This window comes from Martes martes (genome assembly GCF_963455335.1).
Source record: "Martes martes genome assembly, chromosome: 1".
NCBI lineage: Eukaryota > Metazoa > Chordata > Mammalia > Carnivora > Mustelidae > Martes > Martes martes.
Window position 1 is genome coordinate 5945634 of NC_137888.1, and position 17903 is coordinate 5963536.

Sequence of the window (17903 nt, forward strand, 5' to 3'; positions counted from 1 at the left end):
ATTCTGTATACAGTTTTCTTTGCATGGTGTCTGCTGCTCACAGATCTCATTGTTTCAAAGTTGCCCCTAACTCTGGTTTGCTCCCCATTTTCCAGATGTGCTTTTCACATTTTTCACACCTAGGGTTTCCCTAGGGCCAGCCTCAGCTTTTTCAGCTGGGAAGTGAGCATACTAATGGCATCTAACTAAGAATCAGTGATGATTATCCAGGAGAGGTGTTGGCTGCCAAGGACTAACACGTTCTAGTTCTCTTATAGTGGGGATGGTTGACGTCACCTGCTGTTAAGATCTTCTGGCCCCTGCTTATCTAGCAACTTTTCTAGAATTTGGCTCTCCATATAGCTTGCCCATGGTGCAACTCAAGTTATTTCCATTTACCCCAAAGCAAACCTTAGTGTTTGCTTTTGGAGTGGTTTTGGTTCATCTGTGGGGGGAACGTATACATGGTTTATGCTTTGGAGACTCCTGGCTGGTCCCCCACTGTGGCACTGCCAACGAGAGATCTATCTCCTTTTCCAGGTGGCAGAAGTGGGGATCAAATCTGGGTCTCCGTCACTTGAGAGTTGAATGGGGAAGATATTCTGCCTCTTGTCAGAATCTTTCTCTTTCAAATCTACAAGCAGTACTTGTCATGGACCTCTGAGTAGGTTATAAAGGGACTAACTAGCTGGGCTTTTGCAAAGGAAAACTGTCCTTACTTCTGATGCCTTGTAATGGTAACTGGGCTGCCCATACTGGAATTGTCGTTTTGGACAATGACCAGTACTTGAGATATAAATTCTTATGTTCCGGAAACTATCTTCTGCTTTTATGATATTGTGACAAAGTGAAATACGTTAGGCCCCCTAACTGGCTCAGTTGGTGGATCATGGGACTCTTGATCTTGGTGTTCTGAGTTCGAGGCCCACATTGGGTATAGGGATTGCTTAAAGAGAAAATCTTTCAAAAACAAATAAACAAAAAATCCAAACTGAAATAGGCAACTCCTGGGTCAACCTTTGAAAGTTTAAATCCTCCCTTATGTCTTTATCACTTGCTAACTTGGGTAATCTTTAGCATCAGATCATAGTGCCCCACAAATATGCACTGTAACTTCAAATCATCAAGTTGTGCCAATAAGTATCCATTTTAAGAAATGAGCTACAGCCTGTCTGTCCTGTCTTAGTTGGTGGCACAACCTTGACCCACTGAGCCCCAAACTTGTGACTTTTGTGACTCTTGTCATTCCACTTCAACCCTATCTTGCTGACCTAACTCCACGTTTCTGATCCCGTCTCTGCGTCTTTGTCCTCACATGTGTTGGCCTAATGTATCTTCATTTCTTTTCTATTTAAATGGTCATCTAAGTAGTTTTCTGGCTTCTTGGTCCTAATACTCTTAAATCAATCCTAAAATTAAAAGTCCCTTCTTTGCTTAGAACCTTTTGATTGCTCCCAATTTTAACTTTTTTTCTTTTAACTTCTTAGTGGGTCCCATCCATACCTCCAAAGTCACCCCAAATAGTCATACTAGAGTTCCTCAAACTTGAAATGTTACTCAAGTCTTGGCCCTTTGTCGTTTAGATGCTTGGAATCACGTTCCAGACAAAAGTTGGGAAGGCTCAAACCTCTCCAACGACTCTCCCTCCCATAGGCAGATTGATCTCTTCTCTTTGCCCTGTATTTTGTCATTATCTGCTTACATCTGTTTCTCCTAAAAGACCCTTAAGTCTTTTGATGGCAAAGATGTGGCTTATTCTTTCTTTTTTTGTTTCCACCACTTGATAATGTTTGCTGAATTAACAGATTTAAGAACACATTACTGATGCAGTTGTCTGAACATGTTTGGGTTGTTCATTCACAGACATATGTAAGAACTTTTTTAAACCTGGTGTAAATAATTACAAAAAACTAGCACTGACGTGGTGCTTATTAATAGATGCTGGGAACACATATTAACCCACAGGGTTGTGAACGCTCATAACCCTACGAAGCAAGCACAAATATGATTTACAGTTTACAGGTGAGGGGAAACTGAGGCTCAGAGGCTGAGTGATCCATCTAATCGTGGCACAAGACTCAGGGTCAGTGCCCCCTGAATCTGAGCTGAACCACTGCGTTTAACCTCCACAGGCGGTGGGGGTTAATCACACAGAGTAGGGCTTAGAACGACAGTGTATACTCCATGGAGGGTAGGGATTTTTGCTTTGCTCACTGCTGTTCTTTTGGGCTCAAAATAGGATGCTCTGGACACGCTGAGCGACGACCCCAGTTAGGCCAGAAGCTAGCACGGCAATTAAGAGAGAACCAAGTCCTTGTCCACCGCTCCAGCTACGAATCCTAATTACACACGGTTCCCCTCGTGTGTTCCCTCAAGTTTCCTGCTTCTCTTCCTGCGAATGGGCAGCTGCCCGTCTGTACTGCCCGCTTCCTCCCATCCCTTTTTCCCATCCGGCTAAGTCATCGTCGGTTCCAGGCTGCTTTCCCTGACTAGCGAGGTTTACATCCTCTGCGAGGTTACTGCATTTTCCTTAACCCTTTCTGCTGCTGGACTGCTGGGCTCTCCCAGGCCGGCGGGTCGGTCTTATTTTTTCATCCCCCCGTCCCAGGGGACGTCTGCCGTACCCCCAAGACGCGGACGCGGCGTGTCCGCGGACCTCTGGCCTCCCCCCAACCTGTGGCTTCCCCTCATCCGTCCTCCCCTCCCCGGGGAAAGCTTCGCGGGCCGACGTTCTCCGCTCTGCGGGTGGTGGACTCTCAGTTTTACGGGTCTCGCGTCCTCCAAGCGACCGATCTTTCGGGGGGGGGGGGAGCAAGCACACCGGCCCCAGATGACTGTCCGAGAAGCGTCCCTTCCGAGAGCCCGAAGCGGGCGACCCCGCCAGACACGCTGCGCGTCCCGGACCCCGCGGGGAGCGGCTCCGCTCCGGCCGGGGCACGGGGACCGTCCCCCACCCCCGCCGCGCCCCCGGCAGGCCCCCGCCCCCGCGCGCCGCCCGACCTCCGCCCCGGCGCCCGCCCCGCCGCGAGCCCGGCCGCCGCGCCGCCGCCTCACAATGGCCGGGGGCCGCCTCACCGCGCGCAGGGATTCCGGCCACGCGCGCTCCCCGCCCCCACCCGCCGCCTGCCCGGGCCCGGGCCTTCGCCCACCCTCCACGTTCCCGTCGCGGCGCCCCTGACACTGGGGAGAAAGAGGCGCAGCCAGCCGCTCTGGTCGCGGCCCCACCATCGGTCGGACGGGGTCGCCGGGCGGTCGCCGCGCGGGGACTACTTTCTCTCCCGCGGAGGGACTACTTCGCGGAGGCATCGGCGTGGCGGCGCGCACGGCATGGCGGCGGCGGCGGCGCGCCAGAGGTAGAGGGACGCCGGCCCGCTCAGGCCTCGGCGCGGCCTACACGCTTCGCTCGCCTGCTCCCGCCCCGTGCCCCGCGCCCGGCCATGGCGGAGCCCTCGCCCGCCCGACGTCCGGTGCCCCTCATCGAGTCGGGTAAGACGCGCCGTCCGCGCCCTCCCCGCGCCGCCCCCGGCCTCGGCCGCGGCCCCCTCCCCGCCGCCGCCGCGCCCGCTCTTGACCCGACTCCCCGTCTTTCCGCAGAGCTGTACTTCCTCATCGCCCGGTACCTATCGGCCGGCCCGTGTCGGAGAGCCGCCCAGGTGAGTGCGGGCCCCGCGGGCGGCGGCGGCGGCGGCGGCGGCCGCGTCCCGGCCCGGCCCCGCCGCCGCCTGGGGTCGCGGGTGGAGGGCGCCGGGTGGACCCGGGTGCCCCCCGCCCCCCTAACTGCGCGTCTCGTCGGCTGCAGGTGCTGGTGCAGGAGCTGGAGCAGTACCAGGTCTGTGCTTGGTGGCGCCCGCCGCGCCCGCCCCGCCGCGTCCCCTCGTGCTCCCTCCCCACCCTGCCGGGGCCGCTCGCCCAGCTCCCCACCCCGGCCCACCCCGCCGCCCCCTGCCCGGCCCCCCGGCCCCCCGCCCCCCCGTCCGGCCCCGCGCGTTGGTCACTCGTGTGCGTCTCGTGCCTTTGCAGTTGCTGCCGAAGAGGTTGGACTGGGAGGGCAACGAGCACAACAGGAGCTACGAGGAATTGGTGAGGTTTTTGACATTTCCATCCCCGTGTTTCCGAGCACCCGCTCTCCGCCCCCCCGGTCGGGGCTCCTGCTCTTGGGGCGAAGCGGCCGAGCTGTGCTCGGGCGCGACCCCGGGAGAGCGGGACTCCTCGGCAGGTTTTGTTTTGTTTTGGGGCGGCCGGGTTTGTTTTGGGAGGAAGCGGCCCGGGGGAGGCGGGCTGGCGGCTGGCGGCTGGCGGGAGGTGGGGGCGACCCTGCGCCGCGGTTTGCGGTGGGGTGGGTCCCCAGGTGCTGCTGCCTTTGGTGAGTGCCGGCGGGGGGGGGCGCGTGCGGGCGGGCGGGCGGGGCTCCAGCCACTCAGCGAGCTGCTCTCATCCTTCTGTTTTCGAACCCGACTTGTAACTCGACCTCTGATTGGTCTTCCCTCTTTTGCCCCGCCCAGCTCCTCTAACCACTTGTTCCCTAGGAATAGAATCGTTGGTTTCTGAAAGGTGGAGAAATGTTCCTCTCTTTAGCGTGTTTTTCTTTCCCCTCTGCAGCGTCATAAAAGTCTTGCTGCTGTGACAGTATGCCACTTCTCCAGTACTTTTGCCTCTCTAAACTGTACAATACTTGTTGAATGCTTTAGAAAACTTACTTTGATGAATTTTTGTGTTGACCTTGCTGTACGAAGCTTAGCGTTGGCCCCAGCTCTTGCGTTTCTCCGGTCAGAGCACCATTAGCGTAGAGTACACTTTTCATCGCCCCTTGTCAACTCTTGAGTTGCTCTCACAGTTCTAGAATTCGGTCTTGTGCACTGGATTGCCCTATGACATAAAACATTCATTAGGAAAATATTTTTGCCAACTCGTGTGTTAGGAGAAAGGATTTCTTGAGTTGCCAGGCTGTATCAGCATCTCGTATGAGCAAAACAACCCCTATGTGATTTTTTACCGCAGTTCTAATACCTGTAATAGGATTTGGTAGTAGAATATGATCACTGTTCTTGGATTAAACGAAAGGACAAAAAATAAACAAGGGGATTTTTCATTTGTATATGAACGCTTAAGTACTATTGAGAAAGTCTGGAGAAAGGATTCTGTTTCAGTCATCAATTTTAATATTTATTGATGTAGTGGTTTTTTGAAGCAAACACTTAAAAGTGAATAGTATTTCCAAGAAAGTGAGTTCTAAAAATTCTGCATCATAGCAGAATTGAATTTGTTATTTTGAATACTTAAGTCTAGGAAACGTTTTGAAGAACTATTTTACACCTGGTGAGAGAAAACAGTGTTATCAGGGAAGCAGAAGAGCATTATTGACGGTGCAGTTGTGCTGTGGAGCAGATAATTAGGCAAATTTTGAAGTGGTCTAACTACTGGAAAACTTATTTTAAAATACTACCTTTTTGGCTTTTCTGTTAGAATTGCTTAAAATCCTACTTAAAATTCTGCATAAAGTTACCCCAGATCTCTCTGATACATTCCTGCGGTGTGGCTGTGAGCCAGGTGGTCTCATCACCTGCCTTGTTGAGTATGGTGGATATCTTCTTTGTCCTTTGCCTTCCCCGCCTCTACCCTCTCCTAGAACTAAGTGACAGAAGATGAGCTTCTTGTATATAGTAGAGTTATTCTTTTGTCTGAGTATATGAGTAGCTTCTAGTTCTCCAAACTAACTCTGCTTTTTTAAAAAATTAAGCAGTATTTCAGATATACTCAAATAATAATGTAATGAACCCCGTTGCCGATTTATTACCTGTATTTTGGCTGCTGTTTGAAGTATTTCTTTTTTTTAATAAATTACCAGTGGAAATCTTCAAACATAGAAAAATAAAGAGTAACGAACCATCCACTAGGTACTCCTTATCAGCCTGAGTGAGTAGCAAACAATGTTGCATCTGTTAGCTCCCTCCCTCAGGCTGTATTGTTTGTTTGTTTGTTTTTAAAGATTTTATTTATTTATTTGACAGAGATCACAAGTAGGCAGAGAAGCAGGCAGAGAGAGAGGAGGAAGCAGGCTCCCAGTTGAGTAGAGAGCCTGATGCTGGGCTCCATCCCAGGACCCTGGGATCATGACCTGAGCCGAAGGCAGAGGCTTTAACTCACTGAGCCGCCCAGGCACCCCTAGGCTGTATTGTCTTAAAGCAAATTCCAGACATTCCTTTATTTTATTGGTTATTATGCTGAAGTATTTTAAAGTAAATCTAGATATTATGTGTTCTCTCTCAATTCTTCCAAGTGTATCTCGTAAAAACTGAAAGACTGTTTACATAGACCACCACAGTGCCAGTGTCACACTTGAAAACCAAAGAATAATATTAATCTTTGGTGATATATATGTAGGTTTATTTATGTATCTAAGCTGAATTTGTTTCTTCTCTTGTTGCTTGGATTTCTTTTTTATATTTAGTTCGAAGTGGGCTTCAGGCAAGGTCCATGTGTTGTACTGAAATTATTTTCCATCTCTCTTTTTTTAAGATTTTATTTGTTTGACAGATCATAAGTATGCAGAGAGGCAGGCAGAGAGGGGGAAGCAGGCTCCCCGCCGAGCAGAGAGCCCGATGTGGGGCTCGATCCCAGGACCCAGAGATCATGACCTGAGCTGAAGGCAGAGGCTTTAACCCACTGAGCCACCCAGGCGCCCCACCATCCCTTTATCTTTAATAATTTTTTTCTCCTGTATCATTGATTTTCTGAAGACACTTGAGTTGGTCAGTCTGTAAAATGTTTCAGTTTTGGGTTTTGTCTGATAGTTCCCTTGTGGTGTTTGTTTCCTTGTGTTGTTAAATTTATTCCTTTTTTTTCCAGTAGTCCTTATTCTTGGATCAGAGCCATCTGGGGAGCTTTATAAAATCTGGATACTCAGGCCATGTCTCACACCAGTTAAATCAGAATTTTTGTGTCGGGAGTGGACATTGTTAGTTTTTGAAACCTTACAGGTAATTGCAGTGTCACTGCTTCCAAAGTTACAGTTTATCCTAGACTTGGACCATGTTGTCACTCCCAACATGTATTTTGGAAACAAGAGTATTTTTGATATTTCTTGAAAGAATTGAGACTACTTATCTGCGTTAGCAGTTGGGCCTGTGAATTTGTAAAATGTAATTGGGGTGTTCGTTATTTATTGGTGGTGGACATGAAAGAGGAAGAAGGAAATGCAACTGTAGAATGGGGCACAGGAGTGAGGAAGGACCTAATTTGTAAAGGAGGAGCATGTTTAAATAAGGCAAACGCAATTGCATAGACTTAGTAATTGAGTAACATGCCATTGTAGGCCACTGTCTTCCTTAACCAGTAAATGAAATCAGAAAATCCTTACATTAGAGCCCATTGTTAGAGAATTTATTGTCATTATGCTTTTTCTTTTAAATGTTTAGTGGGCCTTTAAGGAAAAGACTTAAAGTTATTTATATAGAAATAAAAAGTTTTCTTAAAAAAAAAAGTTTATTAGAGTTGTAAGTAGTCATTTTTCTTAAATCTTTAAATTGTTACAAATTTTGTAGATTCAGTATTATTTCTAGAAACAAGTATATTTTATTTTTTATTGACTTAATTTGCAATAAGAATTTAATCTTAAGGTATTTAACATCACTTAATTGTCTTAATTAAATTTCCTTGAGTATTTCATACTGTGCTACAAATAGATGATTATTTCAGCCACCACAAGATTGCAAACTTCGTCATATCTAAGTGTAATATTTCTAAAAGTTAACTTTTTTTTTTTTAAAGATTTTATTTATTTAGTTGACAGCGAGAGACACAGTGAGAGAGGGAACACAAGCAAGGGAATTGTGAGAGGGAGAAGCGGGCTTCCTGCTGAGCAGGGAGCCTGATGTGGGGCTCAGATCCCAGGATCCTGGGATCATGACCTGAGCCAAAGGCAGACACTTAATGGCTGAGCCATCCAGGTGCCCCTAAAAGTTAACACTTGTAAATATATTTTGAATTTATTATAATTATTCTTTTTACTCTGCCAAATATTAGTAATAGTTTAGTCATTACAAAACCTCTTACTGCATCAGAATAACTAATTTGCACAAATGTATCAGTGCATTTTTCTATTTCTTGTGTCTTATTTGTCCATCTCCCTCAGTTATGAATTAACTGCCCAAACCAAGGGGGAGAGCAGTATTACTGTTGTGAGCTCCCTGCTGGATTAAGGAATCTAGTTACGGTAGATTATAAACCAAGACTTAGAATTTGAGTGCACTGTTAGACTTTACTTGAGGGTTCAGTTGAGCCTTTTTTTTTTTTTTTTTATTTTTTATTTTTTTAAAGATTTTATTTATTTATTTGACAGAGAGAGATCACAAGTAGATAGAGAGGCAGGCAGAGAGAGAGAGAGGGAAGCAGGCTCCCTGCTGAGCAGAGAGCCCGATGCGGGACTCGATCCCAGGACGCTGAGATCATGACCTGAGCCGAAGGCAGCGGCTTAACCCACTGAGCCACCCAGGCGCCCCAGTTGAGCCTTTTTTGTAGCAAGTCTACTTATTTACCCATTTCAAGCAAAAACAACTTTGTATTGGATAATTGTATTGCAGCTGACTCCACTATTTTAATTGTAGGATACTGACACAGCTAATCTCTTTCTGTCTGAATTCTGCATTTCCTTTGTAGTTGACTATAGAGATCTATTGTTCTATAGGCATTTCATTGATAATTTGGGACCCCTTAATGATCATGGCAGTATGATGACAAGTTACAGTCCAGCAATACAGTGGTATAGAAATTAGAAACTTGGATTTTTGTGCCAGGTATCTGGGCTGTAATCCTGATTTGTGCTGCTTTCTAGATGTTCTAATCTCTGAGTTTCTTTCTTTCTTTCTTTTTTTTTTTTTAATTTATTTATTTGTTTGACAGAGACAGACAGCAAGAGAGGGAACACAAGCTGGGGGAGTGGGGGAGAGAGAAGCAGGCCTCCTGCCAAGCAGGGAGCCCGATGTGGGGCTCAATCCAGGACCCTGGGATCCTGACTCAAGCCAAAGGCAGACGCTTAATGACTCAGCCACCCAGGCGCCCCATCTACCTGAGTTTCTTGATCTTTGTGACAAAGATAACAGTAATTTATTTTTTCAGATTTTATTTATTTCTTCGACAGAGGTACAGAACCTGAGCAGGGGGAGAGGGAAAAGCAAACTCCCCAGTGACCCGGGAGCTCAACGCTGGGCTTGATCCCAGGACCAGGAGATCATGACCTGTTCTGAAGGCAGATGTTTAACCAACTGGGTCACCCAGGCACCCCAGAGATAATAGTAATTTTATCAAAGCATTGTTGTAAACATGGGAAAAAAATGGCTTACAATGCCTGGCACACAGTAATGATCAGCACTTACAAGTAGCAACGTTGGTAGGATGAAAAGTCCTAATTGGGTAGACTTCCCCTTTGCTTCATTTATATTTGTAGGGTCTAAATGAGGTAACAAAATACAGTCTCTGTTGGCTCTTAGGTCTGAATGAATGATACCTGGTATTTACCCATTTATGGATGAACACATTGTGGGATGGGGAACTCTAGTGGTATCCTCTAGCTAGGTGCTGAATAATGATAATGGAGTCACTTAGCCTTGACTGTGCTATTTTATTTACGTAAGCTCTCCACGAAGCGTAGGGCTTTAATTCAGTATCCTGAGATCAAGAGCATGCTCTACCGAGAGCTTGCCAGGCACCCCAGCTGTACTGCTTTGAAAGAGGATAGTTATTAATTACTTTGTTTTCAGAGGCTCTCCTAATCACAACAGTTATTTGCATGGGACAAAAGTCATGAATTTTTTTCCTTTCACATTGTGTAATTCGTTGCAGATTTTTGCCATTTGGCAAGATAACTTTTCAGTTTTAGGTTCATAGCAAAATTGAGCAGATGATAGAGATTTCCCATCTTCCCTTGTCCCCTTTAAGTGCACAGCCTCCCTCATTTTCCGCATCCCCCAGAATGGTACATCTGCTGCGGTGGATGAACCTGTATTGACCCACCATAATCACCCAAGTCCATAGTTTACATTAGAGTTCTCTTATATTTACAGTGCGTACTGTTGGTGTTGTGTGTTTTGTGGGTTTAGACAAATGACACATACCCACTAATGCAGTATCATATAGACACTGCCCTAAAATGCCTGTGCTCTGCCTGATTGTCCTTCCCTCCCTCCTAGCCACTGATCTTTTTACTGTTTCCATAGTTTTGCCTTTTCCAGAATTTGACCTTTTTTTAAAAATTAGGAAATGTTCTCTCATAACTTCTCACCTCAAAGTCTGACTTGGCCTTAGTACAGCCAGTCCTGTTTTCTCTCTGTTACTGATGGCATAGTGCATCTTTTTCTGTCCTTTTACTTGTAGTAAAGCAAAGATTTTTCCATGTACTCATTTTCTAAATATGTCTCCTGTGAACAGCATGTAGTTTTATTATTCAGTCTCCTACTTGGAGTCTTTAAGTAATATAAATACTTAAAATTGTGTTAAGTCTACTGGGTATCTTTTATATATGTTCCCATCTCTTTATTTTTCTTCTATTTTGGATTAATTTTTATACTGTTCTTTCTTTTTAGGTATTATATCCTTTTATTATTAGTGGTTACCTTGGAAGTTACAACATGTGTTGACCATTTACGTTAGTTACTTTACTGCTTCCCAAATAAATGAAAACTTTATTCTTACCTTCCTGTCCTTTGGGCTATTATCATATTTTACTTTTACATATGTTATAAATTTTTCCAAATGTTACTGCTGTTGTTTTAAAGTGAATACTTGGGTCACCTGGGTTGCTCAGTTGTTAAATGTCTGCCTTTGGCTCAGGTTAGAGTCCCAGGGTCCTTGGATCGAGCCCCACATTGGTCTCCCTGCTTGGTGGGAGGCCTGCTTCTCCCACTCCCCCTGCTTGTGTTCCCTGTCTCACTGTGTCTCTCTCTGTCAAGTAAATAAATAAAATCTTAAAAAAGAAAATAAAGTGAATACTCATTTGCTTACCCACTGTCTATCTTTTTTTGGTATTTTCAGTTCCTTCCTATCTTCCCATGTATCTTATCTGTGATTATTTTTCTTCAGTCTGGACAACTTACTCTGCTATTTCTTTTAATGAGGTTTTGTTGGCAATGGCTTTGGTTTTCCTTTTTCTTGTTTATTTTTTTTGGTTTGAAACATTTTTGTTTTGTCTTTGTTTTTAGAAGTTGTTTTAAAGGTGAAATTCCGGTTGGTGCTTTTTTTCTTTTTTTCCCCTTTCCTTTCAGTACATTAATATTGAAAAATTTGGCAGTCTTACTGTTTCTCCTTTGAAGATGATGCTTTTTTTCTGACGGCTTTTTAAGATTTTCATTTTGTTTTTGATGTTGAGCAGTTTTACTGTGATGTGTTATAGTTGTTATCTGTTCCTGCACGACAGGTTACCCCAAAACTTAGTGGTTCAAACAATGCAGGTTTTTTATTATTCCAGAGTTTCTGTAAACTAGAAGTTCAGGTGCAGCTGAGCTGATAGCAAGGTTGCAGTCCAGGTGTTGGCCAGGTCTGATGTTTCAGCTGACGACTTGACTTAGAAAGGTCTGTTTGCAGTGTTACCAGGTTTTTGGCTAGATTTAGTTTTCAGGTTGTGGAACTGAGGAGTCTCGGTTCGAGTTGTCTGTTGGCTGCCCTAAGTTCATTGCCAGTTGTCTGTCCAATAAGGCAGCTGGCATCATCAAAAGCTGAAGGCTGACTAGGGAATAATAGTCTGCTAGTAAGACAGAAATCAGTCTTTTGTAATCTAATAATGGACGTGGTATCCCCTCAGTGTTGAGTGTATTCTGTTGGTTAGAAGTAACTTACTCAGGGGGAAGGATTTGGGATTTCACCAGGTTGTCAGTACCAGTAGGTGGGGATCATTGGAGGCCACATCAGAAGTTGCCTACTACATGCACCTAAATGAATAGATTTCTTTGCATTTACTCTGCTTGAGGTTGTTCAAGCCTCTTGAATCTGTGGGATATCAAATTGTCTAATGTGTAATTAAAATCCTAAATGGAAAGAATGGAAGAATGGGACAGAAGTAATATTTTGAAGAGATAATGGCTGAACATTTTCTTTTTTTCTTTTTTTTTTTAAGATTTTTATTTATTTATTTGACAGATCACAAGTAGGCAGAGAGGCAGGCAGAGAGAGGGAGGGAAGCAGGCTCCCCGCCGAGCAGAGAGCCCGATGTGGGACTCGATCCCAGGACCCTGAGATCATGACCTGAGCCGAAGGCAGCAGCTTAACCCACTGAGCCACCCAGGCGCCCATGGCTGAACATTTTCAACCTCTGGGCCTTGTCTGGGTCCACTGTTGACTACTGCCTCTCTTGATCATGGGTCGCATTTGGCTTTGTGTATCCCATCATCTTTTGAAGTATGCTGGGCCGGTCTGTATTAAAGAGTAGAGGCTGAGGTGATATAGTTAGCCCCAGTAAAGGACGCACCCTTTTTCTCTCACGTTCTTAATGTGAGGAGCTGGGTGCATCTAATTTGTGTTCTGTCTGGTGGTCTCTGGGTTCTGTTGAGCCGTAGTTGATTTGCTTCATCCCTAGCTTCACGTAGCTTAAGGACTGGATCAGTACTTTATCTTCCAGCAGAGTTAGGGGTTTGGGCCCCGGTGAGATTCCTTAGCAAGCGAGTGAGCCCTCTAGCTCTTTTTGTAAGTGGGCTTTGCATTCAGCATGGACCTCAACACAGGGTTGGAACTCCCCTGAGAAGCCTATTTTTTTATAGCCCAGCTGCCAGCTTCCCCAAACCTTGAAAGAGCTTGCTCTGTTTTCTAGCCCAGTTGTCAGCTTTTTGGTTGCCGAGATCTCTTTGCTCTCCTTGGCTTTCTATTCTGTTTTCCTACCCCGAGCCTTCAGCGGGCCTCTGGAGTGCCCTTGTAGTGGACTGAGTCTTCCCCAGCTGCTCTGCATCCCATTTTGGGGCCTGTGCAGTTGGTGAAGGCCCGTGGGGAGAATTGGGGTGGTGTCGACACGCCCTCATTAGGGCCATCGGCATTCTCATCAGGCAGCAGACATGCCAGCCCACAGGTGACTGTGAAGTTTAAAAGCTTGGCAGGTTTTTCCTTGTTCTCATCTGTGGTCAGTTTTTCCTGCCTCCCTGCTAGGGGTGAAAGCAGCTGTGAATCTTTCTGGTCACAGAAAGGCTCACCAGTTTCTGGGGTGTAGTTGATGTCAGCTTGTTTTCTCAGCTCTGTGATGGGTTTAAAAATTATTTTCAAGCTAGACCGACCTGTTCTCATTGTTAAAGTGAGAGTGCTAGCCTCATGTACTCTCTCCTTTTAATAGTTGAAATAAATGACTAGTTTCAACTTAACGGAATCATGTGGGACATGTAACTGTCTGCACTCCTCTGTGGGTACACTTCAGTTGTGCTTCCTGGCACATAGTCGGCTCTCTCTGTTCATTGAAAGAATTAATGTGGGTGGCTTAATGCTTAGTATGTTTTCCTGTTGAGAACCAGTCATCACCAGTTTGGTTATCAAATGATTTTTTTCTATGATCTTTGATTTCTTAAAATCTCTCTGAGTCGTGTGCTTCATTTGTAGGTCAGAGCAGCGTTCAGCACTGGAATGGCTGTGAGATACATGAAAGTTGTACATCCCCCCCCTTTTTTTTAAGTTCCTTAGGCCATTTCATTAGGAAGGTACAAAGTAGAATCTTTCAGTGATATTGGCACTCTTTCCTTGATTATGTAGAAATGTGAAAGTGACATTTTGAACACAAAACTTTAGTGTTACAGTTAGGTAATAACCATAGCAGCACAGGATGAATGCTGAGTGCAGTATTCAGGATTTGGCAGAGATTTTGCTTGTTACTGTAATGGGGTAGGTGAATGAGATTTGAATGGGAGGCTCTTAACTACTTAGAAGAAATTCTCTGTGTTGATTTTAATCAGCCTGCATGTATTTGGCTTTAAAAACTTCTAGGAGCCACTTTGGCTCTAAACCTCTTCAGACATTCCTTGATTATCTTGTTACTTGGCATTTTTATGAAGATGCAGTAGAGCCGATTGCAGAGATCCAGAGATGCTGGAGAGTTGTGAACTAGACCGCCAGGGTTCTTATTTTTAGCTTTGCCATTTTTTAGATCTTTGCTTCTGGGCAAGTTATTTAATGCCCGTGCCTATGTTTTCTCTTCTGTATAATGCAAATGAGTAGTTTGGGGATATAGGAAGTTAGTCTGTGTGTGTGAAGTCTTAGAACAGTGTCAGGTAGAAATCACCGTGTACATGTTAGCTGTTATCATTAAGGTAGTGAAGAGTTAATTTACTCAAAACCTTAAAAGACTTAGACGTGTACCTTGTACATTGTAAGTGTGCACTTTTTTTTTTTTAAGATTTTATTTATTTATTTGACAGACAGATCACAAGTGGGCAGAGAGGCAGGCAGAGAGAGAGGAGGAAGCAGGCTCCCTGCTGAGCAGAGAGCCTCATGCGGGGCTCGATCCCAGGACGCTGGGATCATGACCTGAGCCGAAGGCAGAGGCTTAACCCACTGAGCCACCCAGGCGCCCCTGCACTTTTTTTTTTTTTTAAGATTTTATTTATTTATTTGACAGAGAGACATAGCGAAGAGCAAGAGAGGGAACACAAGCAGGGGGAGTGGGAGAGGGAGAAGCAGGCTTCCTGCTGAGCAAGTAGCCCTAATTCGGGGCTTGATCCCAGGACCCTGGGATCATGACCTGAGCCCAGCCACTTAATGGCTGAGCCACCCACGTGCCCCCCACCACCCCCTTAAGTGTGCAGTATTACCTATTCTTTTTGTGAATGTGAAATCTGAAGTTCTAGAAAGTATCTTGTTCAGGGTCCCATAACTAGTTAGGTGGAGCTAGCTTGTACTTTTCACCACATTGCTGAGGGTCAGGAAGTCTACTACCCCCTTACTCAAGTACCTGCTAGTTAAACTACCATTTGTATATTTCAGGCTGGATTCCACATTGAGAAACTTGTTGGAGAAAGACCTTGTGGTAGAGCCCCAGTGTAAATCCTACATTTAGCCCATGTTTATATAAAGTGTTGGAGGATCTTGGTGTTGGTAGTGGTCTTTATTGGGGCGGGGGTATCTGAAAATCGATGTAATTTGTTCATTAGTCTTTTCTATGTAATCTGACCAAAAGTGTCCTAATATTAAATAAAAATTGCTTTTTATTGTAGGATATTTAGAAAATGCAAAAAGCAAAGAAAAAATAGAAAAACCATGAAAATGAGAGGTGGTCATTTTTTTTCATGTGTATACTCTAACAAAAATAGGGTCTTTTTTTTTTTTTTTTTTTTTTTGAGAGCACATGAGAGCAAGAGGTGGGGTGGGGCAGAAGGAGAGGGAGAAGCAGGCTCCTTCCTCACTGAGCAGGGAGCCGGGCCCTACGGGGTCTAGGGGACGCGCCATCCAGGGACCTGGCATCATGACCTGAGCCGTAGACAGATGCTTTACCTACTCAGCCATCCCGGCGCTCCCCAAAATAGGATCTTTAAAAAGATAATATTTTGAGAATTCCTTTCCATTTCTCTAGATAATTTTATCTAACCTTTTGTTTGTTGGGCATTTGGTTGGTTTCTAGGTTTTTTTTCTACTAGTGATTCTATGAATACCAAAGTAAGATCTGTGCATTTATTTACATCTTCTGTAATTGTCACTTGTCATAAATCTCTAGAAACTTAACCATTGAGTAAAATGGTTTTTTTTTTAAGTTTGTTTATTTATATATAAATATGAGCTCTACACCCACGGTGGGGCACGAACTCGTGACTGGGAGACCTGGAGTCCCACGCTCTTCTGACTGAGCCAGCCAGGCGTCCCTCAGTAGTTAATGTTTGAGTCATTTTTTGCCAAGTACTGCTCAAAAGTTGAGGTTTACTGTATAATTCCATTTACTTTTAGAAATCCTATTCCCTTGTCTGTATTATGAATTCTTGTTTGAGGTGAAACTGGAAGCGCTGAGTAACCTCAGCGAGGTAGTGTTCGCAAGGGGTAGACCCAGCAGCAAGCCCACTTTGTGTGATAGTCATTCAGGAATGTAGGAAGCATTTATTCAGTAAATGAAAGCCTATTGTATTCAAGGTTCCAGGGAGACCAGTGTGGGTGAGATGGACAAAGCTCCTGGTTTCCTGGGGCTTTACACTCTAGGGGTAACTAGAAGTAGCAGGCAAGTTACTGTAATACAAAGTCACGTAGGTGAAAGGGATTGGGAAGGGTGGTGGGGAGGGACAGCTTTTGTCCATGGGGTGACATATGGCTTGAAGGATGAAGAAGGAAGTGAAGCCATGAGAGGATCAGAGGAAAGAGTGGTTGCCATTAGTCTTAAAACCTGCATAGCTCTTTGCCACATCTACTGCAAGAATGAAGACCGTTGTCAGCAACCAGACTGTTGACATTTCAGAAGATGTCAACATCACTCTAAATGACGCAGTGTTACTATGAAGGGCCCCAGGGGAACCCTGAGAAGAGACTTCAGTCAACGTCAATATAGAACTCAGTCTCCTTTGAAGAAAAAAAGGCTCCGAGTTGACGACTGGTGGGAATGAGAGCAGAGCTGTCTACTGTCCGTGCTGTCTGTGGTTGTGCACACGAAGTGATCAAGGGCATTATTACACTGGGCTTCCTTTACAAGATGACGTGCGTGTATGCTCCCTTCCCCGGCAGTGTTGTTATTCAGGAGAACTGTTCTCTTGTGGAAATCTGAAATTTCTTGAGTGAAAAATACACCCATCTGTGGGTTTGGATAAGGCCAGGTGTTGCTTGTTCTGTATTTCAAGCCAAGGAAGATGTGTTAATTCTTGAAGGAAAGGACATTGACCTCATATCAAACTCAGTTGCTTTGATTCAGCAAGTGATTGAGCAAGCCACAGCCTGTAAAAACAAGGATATCAGAACATTTTGGGATGGTATCTGTGTTTCTGAAAAAGGAACAGTTGAGCAGGCTGATGAATAAGATTTAAGTTGTCTAGCTACAGAAACAGAAGATACCAGATGATTTTTCAGCCTTATTTATGATATTTTAAAGATGTAAAGATGTAATAAAAGTGCTGATATGGGGCTTTTTCTTAAACCAGTAATCCTTCCTATTTGGCAGTTAAACCATTGTAGAAGTAAAAAAACGAAGACAAAATCCTTCATAAGGATTGTGACCCAGCAGTTAACATGCTTGACTTTTTTTTAAAGCAAGTTTGTTCTGCAGCTGTTCATAATTTATCTTTTCTGAATTGCCTTTTTACATCCTACCTGCTTTCCTTCTTCTGTCTTACCATTTTGTAAGAATTCTTCATCTCTCTAGGTTCCTTTAGTCAGCCATGTGTTGTGGGTCCCTGTCCCAGCTTGCAGGCTGCTTTTAGTTTTGTTGGGAGCTTTTCTTGGAGATTTTTTTTTTTTTACAGAGGTTTAAGAGTTTTTACTTTGGTTACATCTGTTAATCTTTATTTTGTCTTTAGGGTTGTCCTTAAAACACTTCTGCACCCAAAGATTAAGATTAATAAAAGGTGGCATTATGTATCTATTTATTGTTATTTTTTCTAGTTCATTTGTAGTTCCTTTGTAATGTCTTCATGTTCAGTTGATTTGAGCATATGGTTGGTGTGAGGTATGAATCTAGCTTTTTCCAAACTGTCAGTTTGCAAGTCCCATTTGAGTCTTCTGTCCTTTCTCTACAGGGACTGTGGTCATCATTATGTACTATATTCTTGCTGACTTTTCTGTTTTTAAGGTTTTATTTATTTGTTTGACAGAGAGAGAGAGTTCACATGCGCAGCGTGCGCACATGCGGGAGAGCAGTAGCAGAGGGAGCGGGAAAAATAGGCTCCCCGCTGAGCACGGAGCCTGATGTGGGGCTCAGTCCCAGGACCCTGGGATCATGTCCTGAGCTGAAGGCAGATGCTTAACCGTCTTAACCCACCCAAGCACCCTTTGCTGACTTT

The 17903-nt window shown here is 44.8% G+C and overlaps 1 protein-coding gene and 1 pseudogene across 3 annotated transcripts in view; both read left to right on the forward strand.

Annotated features, from left to right (window-relative positions):
- The first annotated feature begins 3278 nt into the window (after positions 1-3278).
- The window catches only part of BRWD1 (bromodomain and WD repeat domain containing 1), a 118342-nt gene continuing 103717 nt past the window's right edge, over positions 3279-17903 (forward strand). For both annotated transcript variants that reach the window (XM_080804295.1, XM_080804294.1), the window contains exons 1-4: positions 3279-3465; positions 3574-3632; positions 3779-3808; positions 4000-4059. In XM_080804295.1, coding sequence (XP_080660421.1) covers positions 3417-3465; positions 3574-3632; positions 3779-3808; positions 4000-4059 — 198 coding nt within the window. In that variant the 5' untranslated portion in view covers positions 3279-3416. The remainder of the gene's footprint in view (positions 3466-3573; positions 3633-3778; positions 3809-3999; positions 4060-17903) is intronic.
- Positions 16315-16924, forward strand: LOC308343278 (large ribosomal subunit protein uL6-like; annotated as a pseudogene). Its single transcript has one exon. The product of its transcript is annotated as a large ribosomal subunit protein uL6-like (transcript).